Below are 25532 nucleotides of genomic sequence, written 5' to 3'. Positions count from 1 at the left end.
TTACTTTTTTTTAACCACTTTATTTGTGTGTGTGTTTCTATAAACGTTTTAACTACTGGGCACTTCATAAACCGTAAAAACAACCTTCCTACACCCAAAATGCAATCAATCCATCTTGTCGGTCAGATAACAGTGACACTGCCAGGGCAGGTAGGTGGTATCCCTAAATAACCTCCCGCTGGGCATGAGCCAGCAAGAAGCTCACTGTGCCAGATCCTGAGCATCTGAGTGATGGAGAGAAGACAAGTTTAAAGACCTAGTTGCTCTCCCCCTCCAGGGATGTGACAGGAGAGAAATGGGGGGTGAATAAAGAATTTCCCTTGATGGAAAGTCAGAGTCTGATGAAGAGGTTGAGACATCCACTTTCAGGATCGGACGCAGCGGCCTCGGCGGGCTTTGGAGCAGCCGTGCTAGGGACGGAAACCGATCAAAACGCTCATTCATCACAAATGGCCCAAATGCTCCTTAACACCCTGTTTACAGGTGCTGCTTGAAACCAGTTTTCTCACTTGCGAGGGCGCAAGTCTGTGGGTGCTGATTCCTCAGGATGGGCAAGCCCAGCTGTAAGGCACGATGGGGAGGAGGATGGAGCATCAGGGGTGGCAGGGGAGGCCCAATCCAGCTGGGTGACCCAGCGTTCATTGCCAAGTACCCCGTTGTCCTAGAGGAAAGCACCATGTCACAGGAGTGATGTGGAGCAGCATGTGGTCTCTCAGTTCCCCAGGTTCATGTCTGCACCATGGACAAGCCAAACCAGGCGGAAACAGACGGCCAGGAATCCGGTGCCCAGGAGATCCCCCAGGGCAGTGAGGTAGGGGATGGAGAAATTATCCGGATCCAGCGCCTTCCTCCACATCAGGCGCACAATTAGGTCAGCCACGTACAGCAGGATTCCCACCTGAGGAGAAGCAAGAGAGGCCCTGCTGTGAGGCAGCAAGAAGGTAATGCACAGCCTCCCTCAGCTCACAGACAGAATAACAGGGCCACAGCCAAGGTACCAGAGCTAACGGGGATCGCCGAGAGGTAACACCTTCCCCAGAGAACCACTGTTTCTCTGCAGGATGGAGATGCGCTGGGATGGGTGTAGCTGGCTCAAACCCTTGGGCACTGCATTGCCTGGCATCACCCATGGTGCCACAGCCCCTTGCTACGAGCTGCAAGCGTGGGGACCACGCTTTAACTGCTCGCCAGCATAGGTGGCCCAAAATGGCAGTCTGGCCACATCAAAAGCACCTCCCAAACATACAGTTCCCACTTCCCACACCATGAATGGGAGTGCTCCCATTCACTCCACCAGAAACAGGGCTGCTGTGAGTATGCAGGCAGCCCCAAAGGGTAAGTTTGTAGCCAGATTTCTTCTCTTGATCCTTCTTTTTTCCATTAGAAATTCAAATCATGTCTACTTTGTTTTTCCTAAAAGTCTCAGTGGACAACTGGAGTTTGAGGCAGTTTTTACATCAAAGTTATCCCAAGCAGCACTGACATGTTAAAAAAAGAACACCATTTCATTTTTTCATCTCAACAGTTTTAAAATCTTTGTTGTGATTTCTTTTAATTCCTATTTCATTCCTGATTCTGATAAACAGATGGAGGAAAAAAATACTTCGGTTAAAGATTAAAGACTGCCTAGCTAATTGAATTAAGAAGAGAGAGGGAGTTTGCACCCCACATCTGTGGTCCCTCCATGGGAGATCACAGCACAACAGGAACCAAAGACAGAGACGGCGTTTCCAAAGGTGAAAACAGCAAGCTTGGCGGGGGGAGAGGGAGGAGGAGAGATGAGAAAGCAAATTAAATAACAGAATCATAGAAACTAAAGCTGAATGGAAACCCAAGAGTTTTATATAGACCATTCCTCTGCCTCAATATAGGATCAAATATGACCACACCTTTCCTGACAGTCGTTTGTTCAACCTATGCTAAACAACCCAAAAAGGTGGAGATGCCACACTCTAAGCAGACAGACCCATGCCTTTTTTCTTTTCATTCTTGTTTTTCCCAAGGTCTAACATAAATCTGCCTTTCTCCATTTGAAACCCATGAGTTCATGTTTCATCCCTAGTGACCACAGAGAAAATGTTGCTCTGTCCCTCCCTACAGAAACTTGGTAGTTTACAGGCCGTTAACCAGATTTTTCTCAAGCCTCTCTTCTTTGGACTAGCTAACCCAAATCCATTCAATCGTTCCTCTGAGGTCATGTTTTCTAGGCCTCTGGTCTTTCTCTTTGGGTTTCCTCCAGCTGACCCAAACTTCCCCCCTCTCTTTCTCTCTGTCTTTATAAATTGTAATGGATTCCCATCCATTACAGAAAGAATCAGGCTAGGCGTATTCTCCTCTGCTGGCCTCCATGGGAATCTTTCGGGGTCAGTGGTGTTGCTGGGATTCTGCTCTTTACACTGTCATTTATTCTGCGTATTTTCATGCTTGGCTCTGGTTGAGGAGTTACCTCGATGCATAAAGAGAAGCACAAATATTTTCCTTTACAACTATGGCTGTGCTGCTGGGCTTAAGGTTGTGCAAAGGTCGAGAAAAACTGATTGTTTACACATGCAAGGAATTCACCCACAGACACGAGGCTGCTTGTAAGGCAAAGAGAGAAGTCAGCTACCTCACTCTGCAAATTAATGAATCACTGATTTAAAAGGGCAAGTGAAGTCAGAGGCTCTGTGAGTTCAAGCAACAGCCGCGTGCATTTCTGAGACAACAAAGTTTACAGGGCAGGCAAAACAGCAAAAGGGAATAGGCAGAACAAATTGGATGAACTGCCTATTGCCTACCCAGAACTTTTACTTTTGAAGATGAACTTCTCAGGCCTGGGTTTTCCCTTCACTTTTGACCTTGCCCAGAGGGATCCCCATGTCTTCACCATGATATGTGAAACTGGTTTCCAAAACGAGGAAACGGGGAAACCTGATGGCTGGGGTTCACAGCCTCTCACTTGTCCCTTACTGGGATGAGCAGTGGCAGTCTAGAAACACTTGGGGCGTACAGACTCGAGGAGCGAACATGGTAAAACAAAGTCCCATCTACAAGAAGAGGTACCTCCTTGCTAAGTGTGTCTCTGCACACTTACGGCAGGTCAGCGGATGACGATAACATGTTCCTCATCTCACACCTGATCCCTCACTCACCCTTAAGGGCAGTCGTGCTCATGTGGGAAACCAGACTCTGGCAATTTGGGTAAGTATTGCTGGACCCACAGAAGATACATGATGCTTGGAAGGAAGCACTCCTGAAATGATTGGAAACATGGGCTGCTGCCAGAAATTTTACTGTGACTCCTGTTTAGCCTGGAGACTGTTTTGTTTTGATGGTATCTTTTGGATAGGTTCCTTTTTGGATGAGAGTTTGGGGTTTACCTGCAGCAAAGCAGCAGTCAGATAGAACATCACAAAGGTGAAGGACAGAGATGTGTGGCCTCCCTGCAGCAGATGGATGGTGTAGAGGAACACGAGGTGCCCTGGGATAACCAGGAGGAACAGGACTCGGGCTGACTTGGAATTCACCTCTGCAGAGGACAGAGACAGAAACAGCAATGACAGTGGCTGCAGACGGTGGGAGGAGGACAGGACGAAGCTGCATATTTTAATGCTAGTACATAGACTTGGGGCTGTCCCCTCCCACCAACCACATTGCTAATGCCTTTTCTAGATCACGCGGCAATCTGAAGCATCTGCAGTATCAGCCCAGCAGCTTTGTCTAGCACTGAAACTATGTGCCAAAGACATGCTCCATGCTGATCACTCCACTTCTTCCAAACACTCCTCTCAGCTGCTCTCTGCCTCCCACTGCTTCTGCTCTGCCTTGCTGCAACCCACTTTCCCAGTTTCTAGTCTGTTTTAGCAGTAACTCCCAATCTAGCAAGGAAAATCAAGAGGAACCTGCAATTTAAAAAGACATCAGACCGACATCTAGTTTTGCTGATGCTTAGATTTATCCACTGCTCTAGATGGAGGAATTGCTGATTTTCAGCAAGGTTATGCTCTACTCACAGGTTCAAGGCTGGCCATGGTTAAAATTACTTTCTATTAGATCAAATCTGAGATTCTTTTTCAATTACTTTCTTTAGTGCTCCCTGAAGGCCAGTTTCTTTACATGACAGTAAGCAAGTATACCACAAGCTTTTTCTCAAGCTGCCCACTGCAAAGATGCTTCCTCTCTGATCTGAGTATCTTCCCTGTAAGGGGGAAAGGGAGTTCTGCCTTTGAAACCCACCTAGTCCTTCGTCAACCAGGCTTGATAAAGAAGCTATCTGTGATGAGGCCTTGAGACATGGACACCTAGGGTTCAAGGTCTACCTGATGAGAAGAATGTGGTGCAGGGGTTGGGCCAATTCTGCCTCATCTTGTATGGCAAAACTCCAGGCATGCTCCAGAAGTGCAGGAATGTGGAAATACGGCTGGCCTGGATGGCGACCAGATTCCCTCCAACACCTATGAGGATAAAACACAGTAAACCTGTAAACCATCTTCACTGGAGCAGGAAACATCAATCGAAAAACCTATCCACATTCACTTACAAGCTCACTGAGAGCAGCAGTAAGAGAAAGAGAAAACTTGATGCCACATGTGGTGATGCTGCGCTATTCACTTGGCAGGAACAGCTCTTAAAAATCAGGAAGGTAGCAGTGATCATCTCCTTCTGACTGCTTTATTGGAAACATTTTCCTTTGCTTCCCAGCACCAGCTGTAAAGGCCACGTGGCCTCTGAAGATGATGTAATTGCACCTGGTTTGACGCAGCCTGTGAGCAACACCTGGGGAAAGCAGCACAGGCAATGGCAGATGCTGCTCATGGCCACTTCTGGGATTTACTCACCCAGAGAGCCGTTGTTGTTTAAAAACCAACAAACATCACAGAGAGTGATTATATGTCTATCTGTAGACATCTAACACTTATTGAGTAAGAAGGCATCATATGAGAATGAATCAGGGACCAAATACTGTAGGTAATTAAAAAGAAATTAATTCTAGCAAACATGAAAAAGCAGCTATGTTTTCCAGCAGAAAATAGAGGGATGATGATCTATGCAGCAAACCTCCACCCCCCAGAGTATTTGCAGGGTAGAAATGCCACGGAAAAGATAACAGTGAGCCAGATCCTACAGACAGTGAGCCAGATCCTACAGGCTTCTCATGTTTTCCCTTCCTTGAAGAAGGAAATGTTCCCTCATTAAATGTGAGATTTGCCAGAGCAGAATCAAAGTGAAAATCCCAAGACTAGCTCAACACAGCTCAAGATGTGAGCATTCTGAATTGTGCCCTGCCACACTTTGCAGGACTGCCCTGCACACGCAAAGTGAAAAGCTACCTGTGCAAAGCACAGAGCACTGCGTAACTCTGCCACCAGCTCTGCCAAACAGGTCACCCGCCCCCACAGAACAACGTCTGGGTTAATCATTGTTCAACTAAATTGCTGTTGACACACTTTCCTAATCAGGCTCTTTGGCTAACCATGGTGGAAAGAGTTTGTCAGCAAGGTGGCTGTCTTTATGCAGATCCACTAAGGTGACAGCTGGGTGACACCCTCTGACACTGCAAGACGACAGCACGCTTTGAGGGTGGCGTGAGGCCAAGGCTGCCCTAGGAACATGGGTTTCCCCTGGAATGGGCCTGGCCTGCAAGAATATTATAATAGCAGAAAAACAACCCAGTGGATCCTCAGCGATGCCAGGATCCCCAGCAGTTTGTACTGGTATGTGTGTGCATAAAAGCACTGTGACGATTCAAACAAATATAAATACACACTCAAAAGATTTTGAGATATATATATTTAAAAGCCCTATATATAATCCATATATATAGTCTTTTATATATATATATACACATACATAATCTTAATATATTAATCTTTATCAACAATCTGTATAGGGGATGATCGCACAGCTCAAATTACTGAGTGGAGAGAGACAGGGAAAATGGATTTATTATGACATCCTTAGTAGGCTGGATGTCATGGAAGTAAAAGTGTCAACACAGCTCTCAGACAGATGCTGTTAACCTTTCTCACAGCTCTGCCAGTATTTTTCAGCCCTGCCTGCTATTTTGCTCCAGAGACGCTTTGAGATACAAGTAGGGATGTAACGGGGACCAGCAGCTTCACTTCCACTTGTGATGGGAGCAGGGACTTGAACACAAACCTCTGTGTACGGACAACACTGGATACTCTAACACTTGGGGAGAAGTCAGAGGTACAAATAAAAGCATGCATATAACCCCCCCTGCCCAACCTACCATTAATCACAGGTGTGAAAACTGCCATGCCTTCAAAGTTTGGGTCAGTTACAGTTTTGTCCAAGATGAGCCCACCAATGCTGTTAAAAAAGGACAGGCAATGAGGGTGGATCGATCTCTCTTCCCAAGGCAATTCCTATGCTGTGAAAATGGCACACTGAGATGAGTTACTGCTTCTTCCCCATTGCCAGGGCTGGCCTATTCACCATTTACTCCTTTTACAGCTCAGTTTTCACCAACAGATAGCCTTACAGTTTTTGATAATGGCATAATGAGACCAGAAGACCTCCTTGCACACCCTTCAGCAAAACTGACAGTAGCCAGGGAAGCTTTATCATCCTCCCCAAAAGTTTTGCTACACTTCTATGCTGGTCCTAGCAAATTTTTTCAATTCTCTCCCAGATCTCAGCTGGGTCTGAAAGATGCAGCACAGGGGGAATGGACTACCTGACTCTACATTCACCAGTCTGGTGTCTTTACAGCTGGTTAAAAATGAGGTTGAAGTCTGACCATCTGTGATGGTCATCACCTCCCTTTTCAGTTTCCTGGCTAGCACCCCCACGGTGCATGGATGTGCAACTGAGACTTAAAATGATTACTTGCTTTTTCCAGTCATTTGGGGGGTCCTTATCTGCTATCTCAGAGCCTGCTGGAAGGCCACCAATGGCTAAGAAGCACTGGACAAACACCCTTCTGCTGTCCCTTCCAGTTTCACTTTTGATAGCTTTCTAAATGAGCACGGGGTCTCTCTGCAGCGTGCACACACGTGTGGGCTCAGGAGCACTTCCTCAGTTTACCTGCTGATGCTCATTGCAACAATGACTGGCTGCCATCCAGATTTCAGGACTTCGGCCAGTGAAGGACTTTGCTTGGCGATAGCAACCCAGAGAGGGATCATGACAATGAAGACAGCACAGATCAGAGGAGAAAGGTATTTCATATCTGGCAAGGAAAAGAAATCTTGAATTAAATACCCATGGCTTCACAGGTTGCCAAATTCATACTGCACAAAGTCTGGAAGAAAGGCAGCAGGGCTCTCGCTCAGACTGAGTTACATTAGCAGAAAAACACATTAACCAAGATATTCCCCACACAACCACCTCACTCCACCAGAGAAATCCATAATTAATCCCTGAAAGTCACTGCTAGAGGATGTTGTTTGAAAATCAGCAGGATTCAAAGCAAGTTATATTCGAAATGAGCAAGTCTCCAATTCCATCTCCGACTAAGCAAGACAAAAAGTTACAAAATTTCTGGCTTCAGGGTACAAATCAAACAGCAGGGCAAGGGGGAAACTCCTGTGTGCAAGCTGTATCACACTTAGGACAGACACCTCACGCCTTCACCTAAAATAAGAGGTAATAGGTACTTTTGGTGGCAAGCTAGCAGAATTGCTGAGCAGCTGGTCTGCTCTATAGGAACAAATGCTCTCTTGCACGTATAAGCCAGTTAAGATCCAGGGTTTCTTTCATGCTAGCTTACATGTGTTTCCATTAGGTGCTTTTTCCATTTGGTAGGGGCATAACCTTGAAGTGACCTTTAGAAGCAAAGGAATTAAAATCTTTTAGTGCAGCACTAAAAGAAAATAAACATGACTCAGAAGCATGAGAATCACCTTCAAGCAATGGGGATGATGCCAACCCTTTTGATATAAAAATGCTTCTTCAACAAAGCTCTCCATCTGGACTCTGTGTTGGGGCCAAAGCCAGCGGGTTGTAACGCAGACTTTGCAGGTGATCTGGGAGATGAAGCAGGCTCAAAGTGTGCATTTTTCAAAATGACATTGCCAGGGCCTCGGGCTACCTGGATGAAATAGCACTGATGTGATGATATTTTCCATGAATCAAGGGCTCTTACACAAAGAGGTGCACTCTTTACATGTGACTTTACCACTGAAATGCAACCACGTCTGGGATGTTAATAGCTGCTGTTTTGTCAGTGCACTTTACCACCTGGAGTCACTTAGGACAGATGGGTTGTATGACAGACATAGCTGCTGTACTGGATCTCCTACCCCCAACCCTTGTTGTTTTGGGCAATTAATTCCTTCTTAAATAATGCAGACAGAGCACTGGAGTCTATCAAACCTTATCAAAAAGCCCACAGAAAGACTCCTGGTAGGATGAACGGACCTCAGTCTCCACATTCCAGTTCTGCCACATTCTCTCATACACAGCCCATAAGCAAGCTAAAACCCTTTGGCACAGTTCATATCTCCATTATGCAGGACTGGGAAGGACCAGGGCTGATTTTTAAAAAATGCTGCATTAGATGGTACATAGCACTCCAAAACTTACAGACTCACCAGCATTTTTGAAGGATACATTTTGGTAGGACCCAGAAGTTGTCAAAGCATGACCGGTCCCTTACTACACACTGGGGAGGGAAATGGATTTCAACCACCATCAACAGTGCCTTGCTCCTACCTGCTTCACTTCATGCTCCCAATGGCTAGGTGTCTGTGTGCTGAGTACTTTCCATCTCAAGAGGCTATCTAAACTACTCTGAAAACATCACAAACGCTCTCCGGTCACAACCATAGAGGTTATCATGTTGTTTTGCCATGTGCTCCCTGGGTGATATTATCAGAGGTGTAGCGATTGAAAGACAAATTAGCTTTAGAGGCAGGTGCGATGGCGTCATGGAAAAAGCCTATTAAAAAAACCGCACCTCTGAAGCTCAAGGAGGACTGGATGGAAGCAATTCATGGGCCTCTCCCTGCAACATGTGCTCCTTCTCCCCCTCACTTGCTGGCATATGGAATGAGTTATGCAAACTGAGAACAGCTGCCTCACTGCTTCTGCTCACAGTCTGAAGCAACAGTTTGAGTTTCAAGTGGTATTGTTTGCTGGATCTTTTTATTTTCCTGTTTCTATTCTAGGTTAGACGCATGGTAAATAGCCTAGCACTTTACAAGCAACAATCAAGCATATAACACCAAGTTGCAACATGTTTTGTGCTTTTCAGTTTCAACAGGTGTCCAAGTCTTTGCCAACTAGCAGCACAGCTAACCCCACAGCCACAACTCCTACTCAAGAGTCCTGTGAGCATAAAACAATGCACCACTGTCTCCCTCCCTCCCATTTGATAATACCTTGTTCATCCATGACTCTCCATGTGAGAAGATACAAGAATATTTTACAAATGCCAAAACGCTGAAATTGCTTTGTGAGGAAGGACCTGCTATTACCCATGCACAGAAAGTAGCTATGCTTGGCTAGAGACAGATGCAGGAACAGAGTCGGTGTCACATATGTCAACCTTCTGTTTCAAAGCTATGCAATACACATTGGTCATTTCTTTGACAAATCCCAGTTGTGTTTCTTAGGCTCTGCCTTCCAGTTTGCTACTAAAAGAGAGACTGGGAAAAGCCTCTTTGATCATTTTTCTACCCCAGTGGCATGACCGCCTCCATTCTGAAACATCCCTGAAATGGGTAAGTGCCCTGCAATAATTTCACAAGGATTCATCCCTCTCTTGCTGAGCTGCAAACCTCTGCTAAGCACTGTACCTATGTATTTGAAGAGTGTACTGCTGATTCCTGCCAGCAGGGAAAGGGTTATCAAGTCTCCAAGGCTTGCTGCTATGGGTGTGGCGACATTGTCTGGATTGATCCCAACTTTCCTTGCTCCGATGATCACGCCAATCATCACCAGACCTAGAGAAGACACAGAGTAGGCATCAGAGAATGCATCCTGCTGCATTTCACCCCAGAGCTGCTGTTCTTGTTCCCAGAGGGACACGGGGACTGGGAAAAGCAAGAAGCAGATTGCCGATAGCGGTACCACGCAGCTGGAAGTTGGACATCCCCAGGAATTTCTCCTCTTGCTTTCACCAACCTGAAGGGCATGACTCTGCCCTTATGAACTGCACCAAAGGCCCAGAGGCACACAAGCGAATACCAGGGATCAAAGGAGATATCAGCAGGCAGCCCAAATGTAGAAGCTCCCCTCCTGAGCAGCCTAATCTTTGCTGCCTTGAAGCAGGACCAGGCATGAAGCATACTCATAGATAAGCACACAGCAGGCATGCAGCAGCCTCCTGGTGCCATCCCCTGCTCTGTATTCCACAGCACAAAGATTTTTTCCATATTAGACCAAAATTTCTCTGAGTTTGAACCACCAAGGAGCAACAAGCTTCCTTACAGTAGCCTGAATTAGCCTTTCAGCCCAGCCGTCACTGACCCCTCATGTCCCAGAGTCTTCAGGGCTGCTTTAATTGGGACTGGGTGGATGTTGATGCCACGAGCATCTCCAGAGTCAAGGGGTTACAGAGGTGGCCCACATCACCTCTCTTCCCCTGTCCTCTGAGCTACACCTGGAAAATTCAGCTGCTTCTCGGCACTGTTAGAGAGGAGGGAAGTTTTGCTTGCCCAAGATAAGTTAACAAGCACAAACCCCAAGCTGTGATGAACATGTGGGAATCCCTCAGCCATTAGATCTCTCACAGGCCTGCGAAGAGCCATCTGGAATAAACCCTGCCTGGCCAGCCTCCACTGCTGTGTGACTAGCAAGGGCAGCCTTGAGACAAGACACACCACATCTCTTCAAAGCCCTTCCATGGCTGATGGGATGCAACAAAGGAAGCCTGAGAAATGGTGGTTCCCTCCAACTCACAACCTCTCTGTGCCTGTTCGCACAGGCCCACCAAAGCTCAGTGTGCACAGGAGCATCGGCTCTCCCCTAAGAAATGCCATGTGGGCACCTTCCCTGATACAATATCCCCTATACGGAAACACATCCTCACACATGGCATTCTCCACAAAAGCCCTCCCAGGCACCCACGCTCCCCTCCCCACAGCACAGTTCCTGCTGCTTCCCTCCCTGGTCATAAAAATAGCAGCTTCCCGTCGTGCACACCCACACACAGGCCGCTTGTGACCATGTCCAGGGAAGAAATTAACGCTAGCTGAAAGCCTGTGATGGTACCGCAGCAAAGCCTCTCTGTATCACACCAAGCAGGGAGATTGAAGGGAAGAGTTTAATGAAAGCTGGGCTGCTGTTTTTCTCTTTTAACAACTGCCTCATGCCATGCTTTTCATCAAAGGCATCTACAATCACCCTTTGACTCCAGCTTCAGGATATGCACTTGCTCTAACTTGTCCCTTTCATTTAGCAAACTTGCTGTATCCAACTCTGCCAGCTCCCTCTTCTATTCAGGGTGTCATGCTGCCCTCGTATGGCAGACTTACAAATTGATCATCTTCAGGCAACACAGAGCAGCTCCTACCCTTCCACCCCACTACCTTTCCCCTTGCAAGGGGAACAGCCAAGGGAGTGGACTGCCCGGCTCAGAGCTCAAAGCAGGCAAGCCACAGGGATGGATACAATTCTCTGCAGGGTATTGGGTGACCCAAGTTCGTCTCGAGCGTGGTCTGGAGTTGTCTGCCAACAGACCCTCAATACCCTGCTCTGTGCATGGCATTCACCCCCAGGAAAGGGCCAGTGTAGATGGCTAATGTGTCACCCAAGACACGGAGGAAGTGTGCACACGTGTGCATACACCCATGCACAGCAGGTGGCATTTTTTGCATGTCAGGTGAAGGGGCACATTCCGACTGCTGCTGTGGATGCCGACAGCCCAGCAAACAACAGATCCTCGGAGAAGAGAAGCAAAGGAAGGATGCAGAGGGGGTGAAAGCAGCAGACATAGAACTAACTATCCCTGCATCCCTCCTCCCTGTGCCAGACCAAAAGGATGTCAGCTGGGCCTCCTTGGCAGAAGGGACAGTTTTTTCTGCACCCTAGTGCTGCATGTTTGATCTGAAGAACCAAAACGACTCACCGAGAGAAAGTGCAGCTATGAAGGCCGTGGTCACGCTGCTGGCACACAGCACGGCAGCCTGGCTCAGCTCCACAGACCCCTTGGAAATGGCTCCCAGGATCACAGCAGCAACAGCAGCCAGGAGTCCCACCACAGTGGCCTGGACCTGGGGGCCAGAAGACAGCTGGTGAGCAATCATCCACATCTGCTCCCAGGCAGTCCTGGCTCCATGTGACCGCAGCATTTCCACACAGCTAAGCCTTGCAGAGATGCTGATTGCTTATGTATTTAAGCAGCATCCCTGTGAGGCTCCACTACACCAAAAAAAAAAAAATCCTGACAAAGTTTGGAGAAAAACTCTGGAGGCCTGCAAAGGGCAGATAACATTTCAGCAAAGGACACAGAGTCCATCAGCAAAGGAATAGCCCTGGTCAACACAAAAATGTGCTCTCCATCAACACAGCACTCCTAGCAAGCTGAAAGCTGTGGAAAGAGATAAGGAAAAGCACACAGACACATGTTGCAAGCCCTGTGGCCTTGCCATGTGCAACCTCTAGGCTGGTTGCTGGATTTTAACAAGCAGAAAGAGCTACAAGAGTCACATTTCTCCCACCTCTCCCCTCCTGCCCAAGGCTCATTCTCAAACACTGCCTGTAAACGACAGGCTTTATCTAGGGGCTGTTGTGAAACAGGGATTGTGCTGCAGCTCCCCCTGCAAATGGAGGTTTTTTCATTATTTCAGTTTGTCCGCAAGGGCAATGAATGTCTAGATGCGTTTTGCAGCTAAACTACAAGCCCTGGGACCACATAGAGCTTTATTGGAGGTCAAGTTCTGGGCTCTGCTTGGCTCTGTTGAGAATACCTGCTCCAAACTAACAGCTCAGGATTCAGCACTGCTGGGAACAGATGCTGTTGGGCTGCAGCATAGCAAGAGAAAAGGGCCTTTTTCCTCTCCCAGCTGAAGTGACTCACCTGGATAAGGGCTAAATTGCAGGTGGCCATTTTCCATTGCTTCTGGGCATCATCCATCTGTCCGGTGTTAGCCTAGGAGCCAAGAGAGACACCCTGAAAACCTGTTCCTGTGGCACAGGTGGCTGCTGAAGGCAGTTTCACCTGGTCCCTGTGGCAAAGGGTCTGCTAAAGCCAAAGAGCGGTGAGCACAGGTCGGCATCTCCCAGCCTTCCCTGCACTTCCTTCTTGACACATCTCCATCATGCTCCAGCCCAGTGTCCCAGGAGTATCAGAGGCTCACATGGAGGTGCAGAGGCATTGCAGGGCATCCAGCTAAAAGTGGAGTGGGCTGTTGCTCTGTTAACTTCCAATTTCTCCCGAGAAATGCAATACAAACAGCCCAAGTAAACAAAACTGTTTAGGGAGATAGGAGAAATCAAATCCAGAGCAGCAAAAGCTACTGCAGGTCCCAAGAAGCCTCGATCTGCTCCCCACAAGGCAGGATTGCTGGAAAGCCCTGGGTCTCTCAAGGATCAGTACCCACAGAAAAGCAATCCAATACTGAAGCTGACAGCTGTGGAGCCCTGGCTTTGTCTCCTTCATGTGTCACAGGGCCACAAATATCAGCAACTGGCCACCCAGGGATTAATTCACCTTCAAAGCGCAGATGGAAATTCTCTGTTCTAGTTATAAAATGAGGGCAAACACATTATTTTAACACTCACGCACCACTAGTTTCTACTTAGCAGAAAAGGGCATGTCTCATATGCACAGTGTGGTTATACAAAAGCAGAATCTCCTGATTCCTCCTGCTAATCCCCCCTGTCCCTCCACACACACCCCCCCTACCATCCCCTCGTTAACACTCACAGCAGTCGAAAGCCTGGATGCCAGCGTCATCTCAAGATTACCCTTCAGGCCAACCAAGGCAGGAACCAGGATAAAAACTTCTGTGATTGTCCGAAACACATCCCAGTGCTGGAAGAAAACAAAGGCAACAACCTCAGTTTGTGATGCTGATCAGTTCAATGCTGTTTGTTTCATGGGGAGTGGGTTCCCACCTCACCACCTGCTCTACAGGTGCCTGCTGGGCTGGGCTGGTTGGTTGCATTTTGGGAGTGAAGGAAGCAATTTTAGCTTGCAATACTCTTTCTGATCTCATGCACAGCAAAGCACTATCCTAACAGGGAAGGAACTTTCTTCCTGAGGGTAGCAGAAGATTTTGGAAAGCCACGAATTAAAAAGTGCCTTTAGCATTAGCCAAGAACAACACGAAAAAATAATTAGGGTTCACAAGCCAAACGAAATACAGCGTGCTCTCCATCCTTTGTACTGACACCAGATACAGGAACATCTATTGCTACCCAGACTCATAAGAATAAACACAAAGATCTGGAAACAATCTAAGAACAAGAAGTTGTTTCTGTCTCTTTTCAACCAAACTTCTAACTAAGCATCTAAGACTGGTGGTGGGAGGGAAGGAAATTTTTGTATCTCTTCTCCACAGGCAGTTCCTAAATCTTCCTGTTACCAAACAAGCTCCCAGCACAGCTGGAAAAAGGATTTTGAATTAAGATCTCCCATAAGCCTGAACTGCTGGGCCAATATCTTGATTATCATTGCTCCTCTGAAGCTGAACTGTACAAAGCTGTTGAATCAGCTGCCACACTAGATCTGAAACCTTAAGAAATTTTGTCGATTAACATGTCTCCTCTAATTTATCTACCATACAGTGCCTTGGAACACAATTCATTCACCCCCTGTGCATTCAAGGATGTTGGCAAAGTCCCACTGTAGTCAGAGAGGTTCACATCAGGATGAAATCACAGAACAGAGCAGCGCCCCAGGAAGTAAAACCAACTAGCCCAACATCTAAGAGCAGAATACAAGAAAGAAAGAGCAGCTGCAATGAGTCAAGACCAAAGGTCCATCTAATCTATCCTTATCTCCACCAGTACTTAAATTTGAAACAAGAATCTACAAGTATGACAAGTAGACAGGATAATTCTCCTGTGTATTTTCCAGCCTATGACTACCTGCCACAAGGTACTGTGGGCAGGGGGGTTCTGCACACTTATCAGTGTTCAAAGGAGTTATCTTTCAGGTACTCAACCAACCTCCACCCTTCAACCCATGCGCCATCCTGTGGCAAAAATTTCCATAGTTTAGCTACACATCATGCGAAGGATCAACTTGTTCATTAGCTCTAACTTGTCACTGGCTAGTATCATACGACGGTCCCGAATTCTCATGCTAGAGGACAAAACGAACAACTGATCCCTGCCCACCTTCTCCCCATCCATTGAGATTCTATAAACCTGAAACTCCAGGAGGTGGACAGACTCAGTAAATGTCAACACATTCAGCTGTCAGCCTGTTGGGAAATATATACAGGGTGTAACAGCTTGGTGTTTTGCTCTGGCTGTGCCATGGGAAGCTGTGGGAAGCTGCTGGTGTGGCTGTCTGCTGGGGAGAACTCACAGCTTCCTTCTGAGTCAGGATGAATGAAAGTGGGGCTCAGCCAGCCCTGAGCATGTGGTGCAAGACACACCTCAGAGGTGCAGATAACAGGCAAAACATTATTATGAATATAAAAAGGCACATTCCCTGGAGTAGTGACCTGGAAACAGACATGGTTCAAAATGTTAAAGGTAAGTTACTGTTGAGTAAATAACAGACAACATAAGAATAGTCACCTTATTTGACATACTACAATTTTGTTTGAATTTGTTAACATGGAACTTAAATACCTGAGAAAAGCTAGGGGCGGACATTTCTTTTAAAGATTCAAATCACCCTCTCTCCTCTCTCCTTAATTAAGAATAAAGATCCAAACACATCTTTGACACCTTCAAAAGAAAGAGGAGAAAAAACAGACTTCACAGTCACAATGTAAAAATCTCCAATCATTTAAAATACACAGGCGTGCAGGCATTCATATTTAAGATCTTGCATATTTTGCAGATAAAAAGACACATAAAGAAAAAGCAACAGTAAAACTAAACTGTGTGTATTTTCTGTGCATGTCACCTTTGGGAAATACGACTTTGTTATATCAATGTGTTCAGGTGATCCTCGCATTCAAGATGAATTTTGCAGGTCTCAAGCCTTCATAACAGAAGTTTCAGAATATGAGGTATGACTTTTTGGGATGCTGCCTTACATATAATTATTTACATAGAAAGGTTTGAACAATTAATGAAGAATCACACAACTGTACTAATAAAAAAAGCTGACTTAATTGCCGCCACTTGAATGTCATTAGTGACTCACCAAGAGCCTAAGGACAGATTCATAATAATTTATACCACAGTAGCCAGGACTCCATTGTGTTAGAGACTGCAGAAATACAGAATAAACAGATGATCCCTGTGCCATTGCCTTGCAGGACTGTCAGCTGGAGGAGCAGGTGAACATGGCAGGTTAGAGCTGTGCAGGCAAGGAGCTGCCTGAATGAAGACAGCTGAATTAAATCTAGGAACCATCTCTGTCCTTCGAGATGAAAACTGGTATAGAAGAAACAGAACATTCCCTGCAGCACTGCAAACCTACACAGGGACACTGAGCCAGAAAGAGACTTTCCCACTTCACATCCCCATAATGGAGTTACAGCCCTAAAGCTCAGCTCCAAAGAAACTTGATTACCCCAGGATCCACTGCAACTGTTCCCCAGGCCAGTTGGATCTGTTTATGGGGTCCCATAGAGGAAGAGAGGCTATGATGTACTGAGACAGTCTCCCCAGCTGCAGTCTAGCCCTGCTGTCCCTCCTTACACTGTCCTCACAATCCCAGCCATGTCCTGTTACCTCTCCGGGGCAGCAGCTAAGAAACCTCAGAGGTTTTCCATTGCCCTGAACAAGAAAGACCAAAATATACTGGACTGTAAAATGCAAGCCAATTAAAAATCCTTTCCAATGCTCATAATTTCATGGGCTTTTACAAACAAAGGACAGGGATATTTTATGTCTGTGACTTTTATTTGGACTGTGGCCCACTACAGTGGTGTAGAAGGGGAGAATGAAAGAGAAGCTTTCCTCCTGAATGCTCTGCTTTGAAATCTGATTATCCAGCTTCAACCTGATTCTTCATCTTACTGTAAAAGAGTGGGCCAAACACTGCCAGGGCCCTGCAAGTTCTCCAGCAATGCCAGCCAGCCCAGAATCCGTGCTGACCAGCTGGCCAAGGATCATTGGAGCAGAGGTGGAAATTTCCAGATCCATGTCATGCTACTGGCCCTGCACAGAGACTGTATCATCTTCATGACCAAGAAGAGAAAATGGCAAATGGTTCTTTCTTTGGGCATCCTTTTATTACAGTATGTGAGACCCAGGTTTGAGCCTTGGAGCCAACTGGGCTACACGAATCTTTCTTGTTGATTTTTTTTTCTTTTTAACAGTAACATGAACAGTTCTTGGTTTCATCCCAGAAACTGCTAAAACCTGAAAAGTTTGATAGGACACAAACAAGCAGCTTCCAATTTGTTCTTCTCATCAGCCCTGCAAATAAGCAAGCCAGCTGGAGTCCTAGCACAGAACTATGTTATTTCAAGATATTTTGTGTGTAACACAAGAAGGGCAGCACTGTTAAACTCACATGTATGCTCCAGATACCGTCCGTGAGCTTGCCCATATTCTCTCCCTGTCAAAACCATACACAGTTTCCCAAGGATGTTTTGCAGTGACTGCAAATAGGGCAAAGCATTCCTCAGCCAGACCATCCCCTGAAAAATGGGCAAATCACAGACTCCTGGACTAGAAAAATGTGTTATTTCAATAGTGTGAGCCCTCATGATTACCAATATGAGTCTTATAGTACCTGGCCTCAAGCAAATAAAGTTAGTCTCGGGTTTTAGTTGGACAGGGCAGTGAGTTTCTAGCTCTTACACTTGCAGGAAGAAAAGCTGAAAATAAGCAGCTCAAAGACAAAAAGGCACAGAAGAATAGTCAAAATCTTTAAAGGCTAAGATCTTTGGATATTCCCAGCTACTGGTTTTGTTTTTAAATACGGGGTTGTAGATACCATGGCAGCTTACCTCACTAACATCTCTCCTATGCCAGTTGTGACTCTCAATGCACTAGCTCCCTCCTCTGGGAGCTGAACCCACTGACTGATGGCTTCTATTTCAACAGCTGGAAACACCTTCACCAAAATATACACTTCCTATTATTGTGCTTCATGCATGACCCCATTTCCAGGAGTCTAGTGAATAAATACACAAAGTAGACTGCACTCTGCTATTTAAAGGACACAAGCAACGTAGGTATACACGGCTTGTGTGTTCCATCAGTTTGGATACAGTTACATTTTCGAACAGAGCCCACTTCTTAGCAAGTGTGTTCCATTTCTTTTAGACAAAGACCTATTCACCTGCCAAGGGTATGGAGTGGGTATGTACTATGTCTTTATCCTTCTCTGAGATAACTGCTAACTATTAACATAACATCTTGAGTAGTTTGAGAACTTCTGCAATGCTGCAAGACAGGTCTGTGCCTCAGTACAGCACAAGGTGGAGATGACAAACAGCGTGTGCCACTCCAGTTAACCCTTCTTTGATATTCCTCCTATTCCCTTTAATTCAACTTCTCTGTCTTCTTTGTTCCTTCCAATGCAAGAAAAAACAGCAAGGTATTGTTTTTTTCAAACACTCAAGTATCCATTTTTAGCTCCTGCTGTGATACTAATGCCAGAGAATCCAATGTACTCCAGTGAACTCGGAGTGCAGGATATATCCTTGGGAAACTCTGCCAGCCTTTTGATTTGTAAATCCACTGGCATGAGATGCCCAAACTGGATCAAATTTTGCATTTCTATTTGTGCCACTGGTACAAAGGAAAGATAGATGGGATAGATTCTGGTTGTGGGCACAATGGTGTAAATCCAGCAGCACTCCTTGGAAGTCAATGGAAGTTATTCCAAATTTACATCCACCTCAGAATCCGGCCAAGCAGCACTCAGTTTGGAGGCAATGCTAATCTTTTGATGCTGGCACGCCTCTCATCACAGTATCTAAATGCCTTCTAGACCAAAGATTACATTAGGTTATTTGCAAAGAACTGAAAGCATGAACTTGCCTCTAAGTGAGACAGGTAGTTAATAACAACCCTGACCTAGATCTCCTTATCAGCAATTTTTGAAGAAAAGAAATAATATCATGCAATAGGTGAATATGCTGCAGTCTGACCCCAATTGCTTCACAGCAGTCATCACCGAAATGTTTAGCTAGATAAAATAAAGGAAGCACCCAGTCTAACATACCGAGGGCAGTGTCAGGCACCCTGTCCGAAAGCCACTGTCCCACTTTACAAGGAGCCCATGTATTAATGTAAAGGAGATGGACAGTGTCTCTCTAGCACAAGAAAAGCCCACAGCCATCCTGCTGACTGGGTGCTAGGACCACACACATTAAAAACAAAAATGCACAAATACTCAAGGTCAGTAAACTAACCCACCCTCTAACTACAAAGTTGCCTAACCACATGTACCTACTTGAACAACATCCATCAAGAGGCCAGCAGCTACCATGCCCAAGCCAGCCAGAAGGAACGGCACAAAAATCTGGGAAGCAATGGAGAATGAAGTCTCTGGGAGAAATCCACTGGCTGACCTGGTCAACTTGCAGGTGAAACCTCTCAGCTTCTTGCCATGGAAGCACAGTTCCAATTGTAACTGGGTGACCACCATGGTCAAACACCATTACCCCATGCTCAGCAGGGCAAATGGGGAGAGATCAGGGCATCCCACAGATCCTCCTGGTAGGTCTCTTCGAAGTCAAAAGAAACGCATTCCCTCAAACTACAGCAACGATGCCAAATTGCTTTAGCTTCTTCTCCTCCTAGGAGCACGTCCAGAGAGTTGCAGCAAGGGTATCCTCCAAAATTGATTCAGCTGAGTTGAGCCCAGGTGGCAGCAAACTTGACGGACACAATTTCTCCGATTTATATCCAGGGGGGAATTAGAAAAGAGAAAAAAAGATTGCGGAGATGTCTGCGGACGAATAGAAATGAGCCCACACCCCATTCAGCTCCCACCACCTCGGTAAAAACCAGTAAGACCTGCTCAGGCTACAGCACTGAAAGAGTGACAGGTCACGCAAGAATCCCTCAGCGTGCTCAAATGCACTAGTGTCCTTTCTCCTCAGGTTACATTTCTTGTCAGACTGCGGCTCGCCTTTGATACGATGGTTTAATATGTAAGCTTGCTGTGAACCGGCCCCAGTTCCCTCGCTCCCACCATAAGCAACGCTGAACTTTTCTCACTGTCCCAAGGCCGAGGAGGTGGGGAGTTAACAACCAGGATCCGTTTTGCTCTCCTTCAAGGTGAAGAAAGGTCAAAGAAAACATGAGTCCACATTTCTCATGGCTGACGATACTACGCAGGTCTCATCCCCAGGCAAGTGACACAGCTAAGCTGGCTGGTGAGAGAAGATCTGCCCTTCTAGACCCCGGCCCCTCTTGTCCCCTCCACGGTCTCTGCAGGATGTAACTGCTGGTCTATACCAGCTATACCTCTGAATGACTGGCTTTCAGGGGAAAAAAAAATATCCAGAGAACCAGCCAATAAGCTTCAAAAGCGAACACCCTTATCTGCTGTCATCACTTCAACTTTCTGCTAGTTTGCAAAGGCCAAGATAAGAGTCATAGCCAGAGCTTATTTAAGGTAGCTCCGTAATCTCACTACACTGCAGGCAAGGAAGAGAAAGAGTGAACGTTTCCATGGCACGCTGTGAGCTGGTCTCCCTTCCTGTCCTAAAGTGAAACGCACTGCTGCTGCCTACTCCCAGGAAGATACTGTCTTTGAGAGAGGCGGTCTCACCCTAGAGTCTCCATGGTCAAACAGCTGACACAAGGTCAAGAACCAGAGCTGCATCACGGCTACATATGGCCAAAGAATTTGTATCCTGCTCAGTAAAGACTTCAGCTCAAAGTCACACATGTGGGGAAAGTAGTCAGGGTATTCTGTTGGGGCTCCTTTCTAGCAAAGATTTGGGCAAACTAATGGGATCAGAGGGTTGGAAAGCTTTAAAAGCACAATGGATGAAAGGGTATAGGATTGGTCTAGTGCATTGGCAACTGAGCTTTTTCACTATCAATCACAGGTTCAAATCCAGCCATGTCCCAGTGAAGGCAAACGAGTGAAAGCAAGTATTCAGCGGCAGTCATGAAAGATACAAGTTTCTCAGTCCAGTTCAAATTCAATGTTTACATTGCACTGCCCTACTTACACTTTTTGTACTCATCAACCCCTTCCCTGACACTCTCTGCAAAGAGACATAAAGATTAATGGCTTGTGGACTCTGTCCTTGTGACAGGGTCCCCAGCTTGGAGCTAAACCCATTGGCAGAGTTGGACAGAGTAAGACATGCTTTCTCCTTGCAGATAAATAGGGAACTGAGGAAGCTCTCAGCCATTTGCACGGTGCGTTTCTTTTGGTCTGAATTCACACAGAGCAAAGCACAAAGCCCGATGGGCTGAGATGGCACAGCAGATCTCTCTGCAAGCATGGCAGGGTGGAAAATAAACCCTAGCTACAGATGGGACACTCTGTCCTTTGATGCTTTCTAGGCTGATATTTTGGTACAGCCCCCGAAGCCTTCTCTACTCTCAGCTGGCTTGGTGTGTACGTGTGTCTCTTCCACCTAACAATGGTCTGGTTAGCTGAAAGCTAACAAGAGAGTATATTTCAGCTAATCTAACTGGAAAAAAAAAGCCCACAATAGCTGGAAGAGGGAGGTTAATAAAAACCCTGTAATAACCACACATGACCCAACCTCTTTCCAGCCAGGAATCGAGAAGTGACAGCGAAAAGGCCCAGTTCTGGTAAGAAACTCACAGAGGCTTCAAGGAAATAAAGGAAAAATTCTGGACAACCACAACAGGTTTATCAAAGGTCTGATAATGTGCATATCTAGTTCCACATGCCACTGTATTTGCCAACTGGATTGCTGACAGGCAGAAACATTAATGTAAAGAAAATATTAATGAGCCTGAATGACTCAGATGCCATTAAAAAACACAGCAGCAACACATCCTGTACTAAAGCGTCAGCCTGGCAGGGTTTATGAGTTTATCACGCTTCGGCTCCCTCTGTTTCTAAGTAAGCACCATAAAAAGCCTTCAACCGATGAATCAGTATGCGGAGAAGATAATTGGTTCAGGTGACCTGCGTGTGTACATTGGGTCATTTTATTATGTATTTAAGGAGCCTCTGATAAAGATCCGCACCATATATGTCAGCAAATAGATGCATCATATTTTCCTGGCAAAGAGATATACCATATTTGACTGCAAAGAGATGCATCAGGTTTGAGAAGAAAGAGAGCATTGTTGAACAGTGGGGAAAAGATTATAATTAGCTGGATTAAAAAAAAAAATCACCTCATGACTGCACCACTCATTATGACAAAAGCCAGGGAGGTACACTGCTGCCCTTCTCTGTATATACTCTATCCCTATGCTTGCAAACTAGCCAAAAGGTAGCACTGCCCTGGAGTAGCCAAAGCAGAAACAGCCTCTTTGGCGGGCCCTGACCCTGATCTAGGGCCTCCATCCATGGCCAGAGTGCAAAAGAAGAACTGAAAGTGCCAAAGAGCACTGTTTCAGACATCTCATCATCCCTGCAAAGAAGAGACAGGGATACCAGTAAATCCTCTTACATCCTTTCCTCCCCTGTGAGGACAGGCTGAGAGAGTTGGGGTTGTTCAGCCTGGAGAAGAGAAGGCTCCGGGGAGACCTTACAGCGGCCTGCCAGTGCTTAAAGGGGGCCTGCAGGAAAGGTGGGGGCAATCTATTTAGCAGGGCCTGCTGTGATAGGACAAAGGGTAATGGTTTTAAACTAAAATAGGGCAGATTTAAGCTAGATTTAAGGAGGAGATTTTTTACAATAAGGGTGGTGAAACACTGGAACAGGCTGCCCAGAGAGGTGGTAGAAGCCCCGTCCCTGGAAACATTCAACACGGCAGTGTTAGTAACAGACAGCGTTATTCTTGCTCGTGGGAGGACAATGATTTTTAGAGACCATACATCCAAGATGTTGAAGTACTATCACTCCTGACTCTGCTAGCTCTCTGTCAGATCAGGCTGTGTATTTTTGTTTCTTACCTTGCTCTTCTCTTCCCCACTGTAGGAAAGGGCAGAGGAGAGAGCTTATGTAGAGAAACTGAGAGCAAGCAGATGGAGAGTGCCTGGGGCCCAAAGCCTCGCAGCATCTCCTGTTGTCCCACAGAAACAGCAGCAGCAGCAGAGGCCAGGTCTGGCTTAGAAAGTGGAGCTCCTAGCAGCAGTGAGTCCATGATGAGATGAGCTCAAGTAGTTCATGATCATGCACAAAAAGCCACTGTGCTAATTGCCAAAGGTCTGCTTTTCCTATGAGATGTTGCATGGCTTGATTTCCCAGGCTCTAAGCACTAACGTGAAAGCTCTTTGTGAGCTCTTTATTTGCATAAAGCAGAAACCAGACTTTTGCAGTTTCAGAGGAGTATGAGGTTTGCTTCACATTCTGTTTATATTAGTGGCCCAGTCCTCCCTAGAAAAAAAATACTCTAAGGGAAGAAGATTGAAGGAAAAACTCTCCTTCAACACCATAAACCCATCTGCAACCTATGTCATGCTTTGATATCTCACAATAGGAGGTAACATGCATTTAATGTCAGAGATCCATAGGAATGGGCAGGTCCGAACCATCTGAAAATAAAAATGAAAGTGGCTGCTCAAGGCTCAAGACTCTCAGGATGACATCTAAGGAGACAAAAAGTAGTTTGCCACTGGGTTCTGGATTTGCCTTGGTGTTTTCTGATCTGACTAGACATTCTGCTGAGTATTGAGTACACACTAAGGTCAGTTAAGGATACTGTGTCACTCTTAAGCCTTTATAGCTCTTCTAGCTTAGGGAGATGAGCCCAGGGCTAATAGCAAGAGAACACAGCTCCAGATTTGTGAAAGTTGTCAGTGCAAGCACAGTAGTTTCAGTGTCACTGTATCAGATAGGTCAGGGCAGTCTGACCCAACAGCTAGCTAGTCAAATAACAAGGGTTAACAAAAAGGCACATAGCAGTGAGAGTCATCTAGAGCGTAAAGGCATAGCAATTTATAATCTGGAAATTAACTGCAGTTTTAAACTGCCTAAAATTAGGTGTTCACCACTACCTCAAAGCTCTGTATTGCTGCACCATAAGAGGAAAGGTGTGGTCTTGACTGTTACAGAATCAGAAATTGGATTGGAAGAGTCAAGGGAGTAATCTGCTACAAGGCCTTAGAAAAGGATGTGGTGTGCAGGCTGGGCTGGGCTGGTTGTATGAAGCGTTAACAGTGCTGGGCTGGCTGGCTCCTTGCGCAGTGAAGCAGGGGACGCAGGACTATCCGGAGCTACACCCAGGAGTGATACAGCTGTATCTACTGCAGGAAAGTGCTAGGCCACCACAGCCCTTGGGGCCGCGGCTCAGCCACTCTCTTCCCAGGACCAAGGTGAGATCTTTGCACAGGCCTGCACCGTCCTGCACAGGTGCCTCAGATCCTTTGCATGCTCTTTAGTACCATATTGCCTTTTATCTCCAGAGTTTCACATGTTGTCATGTGAAACTGCTGCAAATTCTCTTCTACTTTGTCATCCCCAGAGCAAATCCCCTGCCTCTGAAGGAAAGTCCCCCACCTATCCCATGCCAGGTACATCAGATCAGTTTCTTTCCCTTACCTGAACATAATCCAAAACCATGCCTGCCAAGACCATGCCAAGCCCAGCTAGGAGGTATGGCAGGAGCACTTGCAGGCAAATTGTGACAGCTGACTCTTCCCACGACTTTGCCATGGCCACTTTCTCCTCAGCCAACAGCTTCTGCTGTGCACGCACAGAGACATCCTCTGCCTCCTGGCTGCCAAGCCGGCTCTCTCTGTGTTTACCCTTGCTCTTTGCTTTGTGCCTGGATCGCTCTCCATTCCTAGTCCTGCCCTCTTTTCTCCTCTGCCGAACTTCCTCACCTTCCATGGTGACTTTCTTGAATCACAGAGTCTTTCTGAAAAACAAAGTCAGAAACAATGACATAACAGAAAGGGGCATCAGCTGGGTCAGAGGCAGGAAACCCTTTTGTATTTTGCCCACTCCACTAACCTGAAGGTAAACTACCACCTACTCCCAAAACCCTAGATGCTCTGCTGACCCAAATACTAGTACTTGGTTTACCTTCAACTTTGTAAAGCATCAAATCAATCTCACTTTCTGTAATTGCATCTCTTCCTAGGTCTGTGTTCACGCTAGAGAGCTTGCTATGCATCCTGGCTTTAGCCCTGAGAATGCCTAGAAGGATGCAGAAGGTGCTGCACACAGTCTGAATTCTGGATCCACCAGCTCTCACGCTGGGAGTCATGAGAACTGAGGAGCCCAGCAGAATTCAACCCTTTTTAGGGTCTGACCCCTAGACATGAAATGGGAGCAGTTCACATCCTCGCACCCTGAAGTCCAGCAAAGGACTAGCATACTTAGCATAGTAGAGGTATGTAGTATGAATAGTACCTAGCACAGCAGAGCTAGCTGTCCACCGCTCCTCAATAACAAGATAATTCTTTGATCTTCTTTCTAATCTGGATACTTTGCCTTC

General features: G+C 46.3%; 1 protein-coding gene across 7 annotated transcripts; it reads right to left on the bottom strand.

The window, feature by feature from the left end:
* Nucleotides 1–25476, bottom strand: SLC41A3 (solute carrier family 41 member 3). 7 transcript variants are annotated; one of them, XM_009955214.2, is made up of 11 exons: nucleotides 25448–25469; nucleotides 24632–24950; nucleotides 13817–13924; nucleotides 12968–13039; nucleotides 12017–12161; nucleotides 9744–9890; nucleotides 7030–7174; nucleotides 6233–6312; nucleotides 4299–4433; nucleotides 3360–3508; nucleotides 1–898 (listed from the first exon to the last, which is right to left on the bottom strand). In XM_009955214.2, the coding sequence occupies exons 2-11, from the start codon at nucleotides 24920–24922 to the stop codon at nucleotides 713–715; spliced, it is 1458 nt and encodes a 485-aa protein (XP_009953516.1). In that variant the 5' UTR covers nucleotides 24923–24950; nucleotides 25448–25469; the 3' UTR covers nucleotides 1–712. The 7 variants fall into 7 exon arrangements, with proteins under 7 accessions (XP_009953516.1, XP_009953517.1, XP_086326256.1 ...); XM_009955215.2 differs by lacking the exons at nucleotides 24632–24950; nucleotides 25448–25469 and adding exons at nucleotides 8438–8446; nucleotides 19433–19660; XM_086470130.1 differs by lacking the exons at nucleotides 24632–24950; nucleotides 25448–25469 and adding exons at nucleotides 15697–15795; nucleotides 19433–19461.
* Nucleotides 25477–25532: the final 56 nt, after the last annotated feature.

This window comes from Leptosomus discolor, chromosome 9 (assembly GCF_034619465.1).
Source record: "Leptosomus discolor isolate bLepDis1 chromosome 9, bLepDis1.hap2, whole genome shotgun sequence".
Classification (NCBI taxonomy): domain Eukaryota; kingdom Metazoa; phylum Chordata; class Aves; order Leptosomiformes; family Leptosomidae; genus Leptosomus; species Leptosomus discolor.
Note: the sequence above shows the minus strand (reverse complement) of the source record. Positions and strands in the feature narration are given on the sequence as shown.

What these genes read in the sequence shown, in the direction of transcription:
- SLC41A3 (XM_009955214.2), bottom strand. Translation starts at nt 24,922, where the DNA reads ATGGAAGGTGAGGAAGTTCGGCAGAGGAGAAAAGAGGGCAGGACTAGG. An exon ending in CATCCAGGCTTTCGACTGCT is followed by an intron (nt 13,040 to 13,816) that starts GTGAGTGTTAAC and finishes CTTGGCTCCTAG; the next exon opens with GCTAACACCGGACAGATGGA. An exon ending in TTTCACACCTGTGATTAATG is followed by an intron (nt 4,434 to 6,232) that starts GTAGGTTGGGCA and finishes TTATCCTCATAG; the next exon opens with GTGTTGGAGGGAATCTGGTC.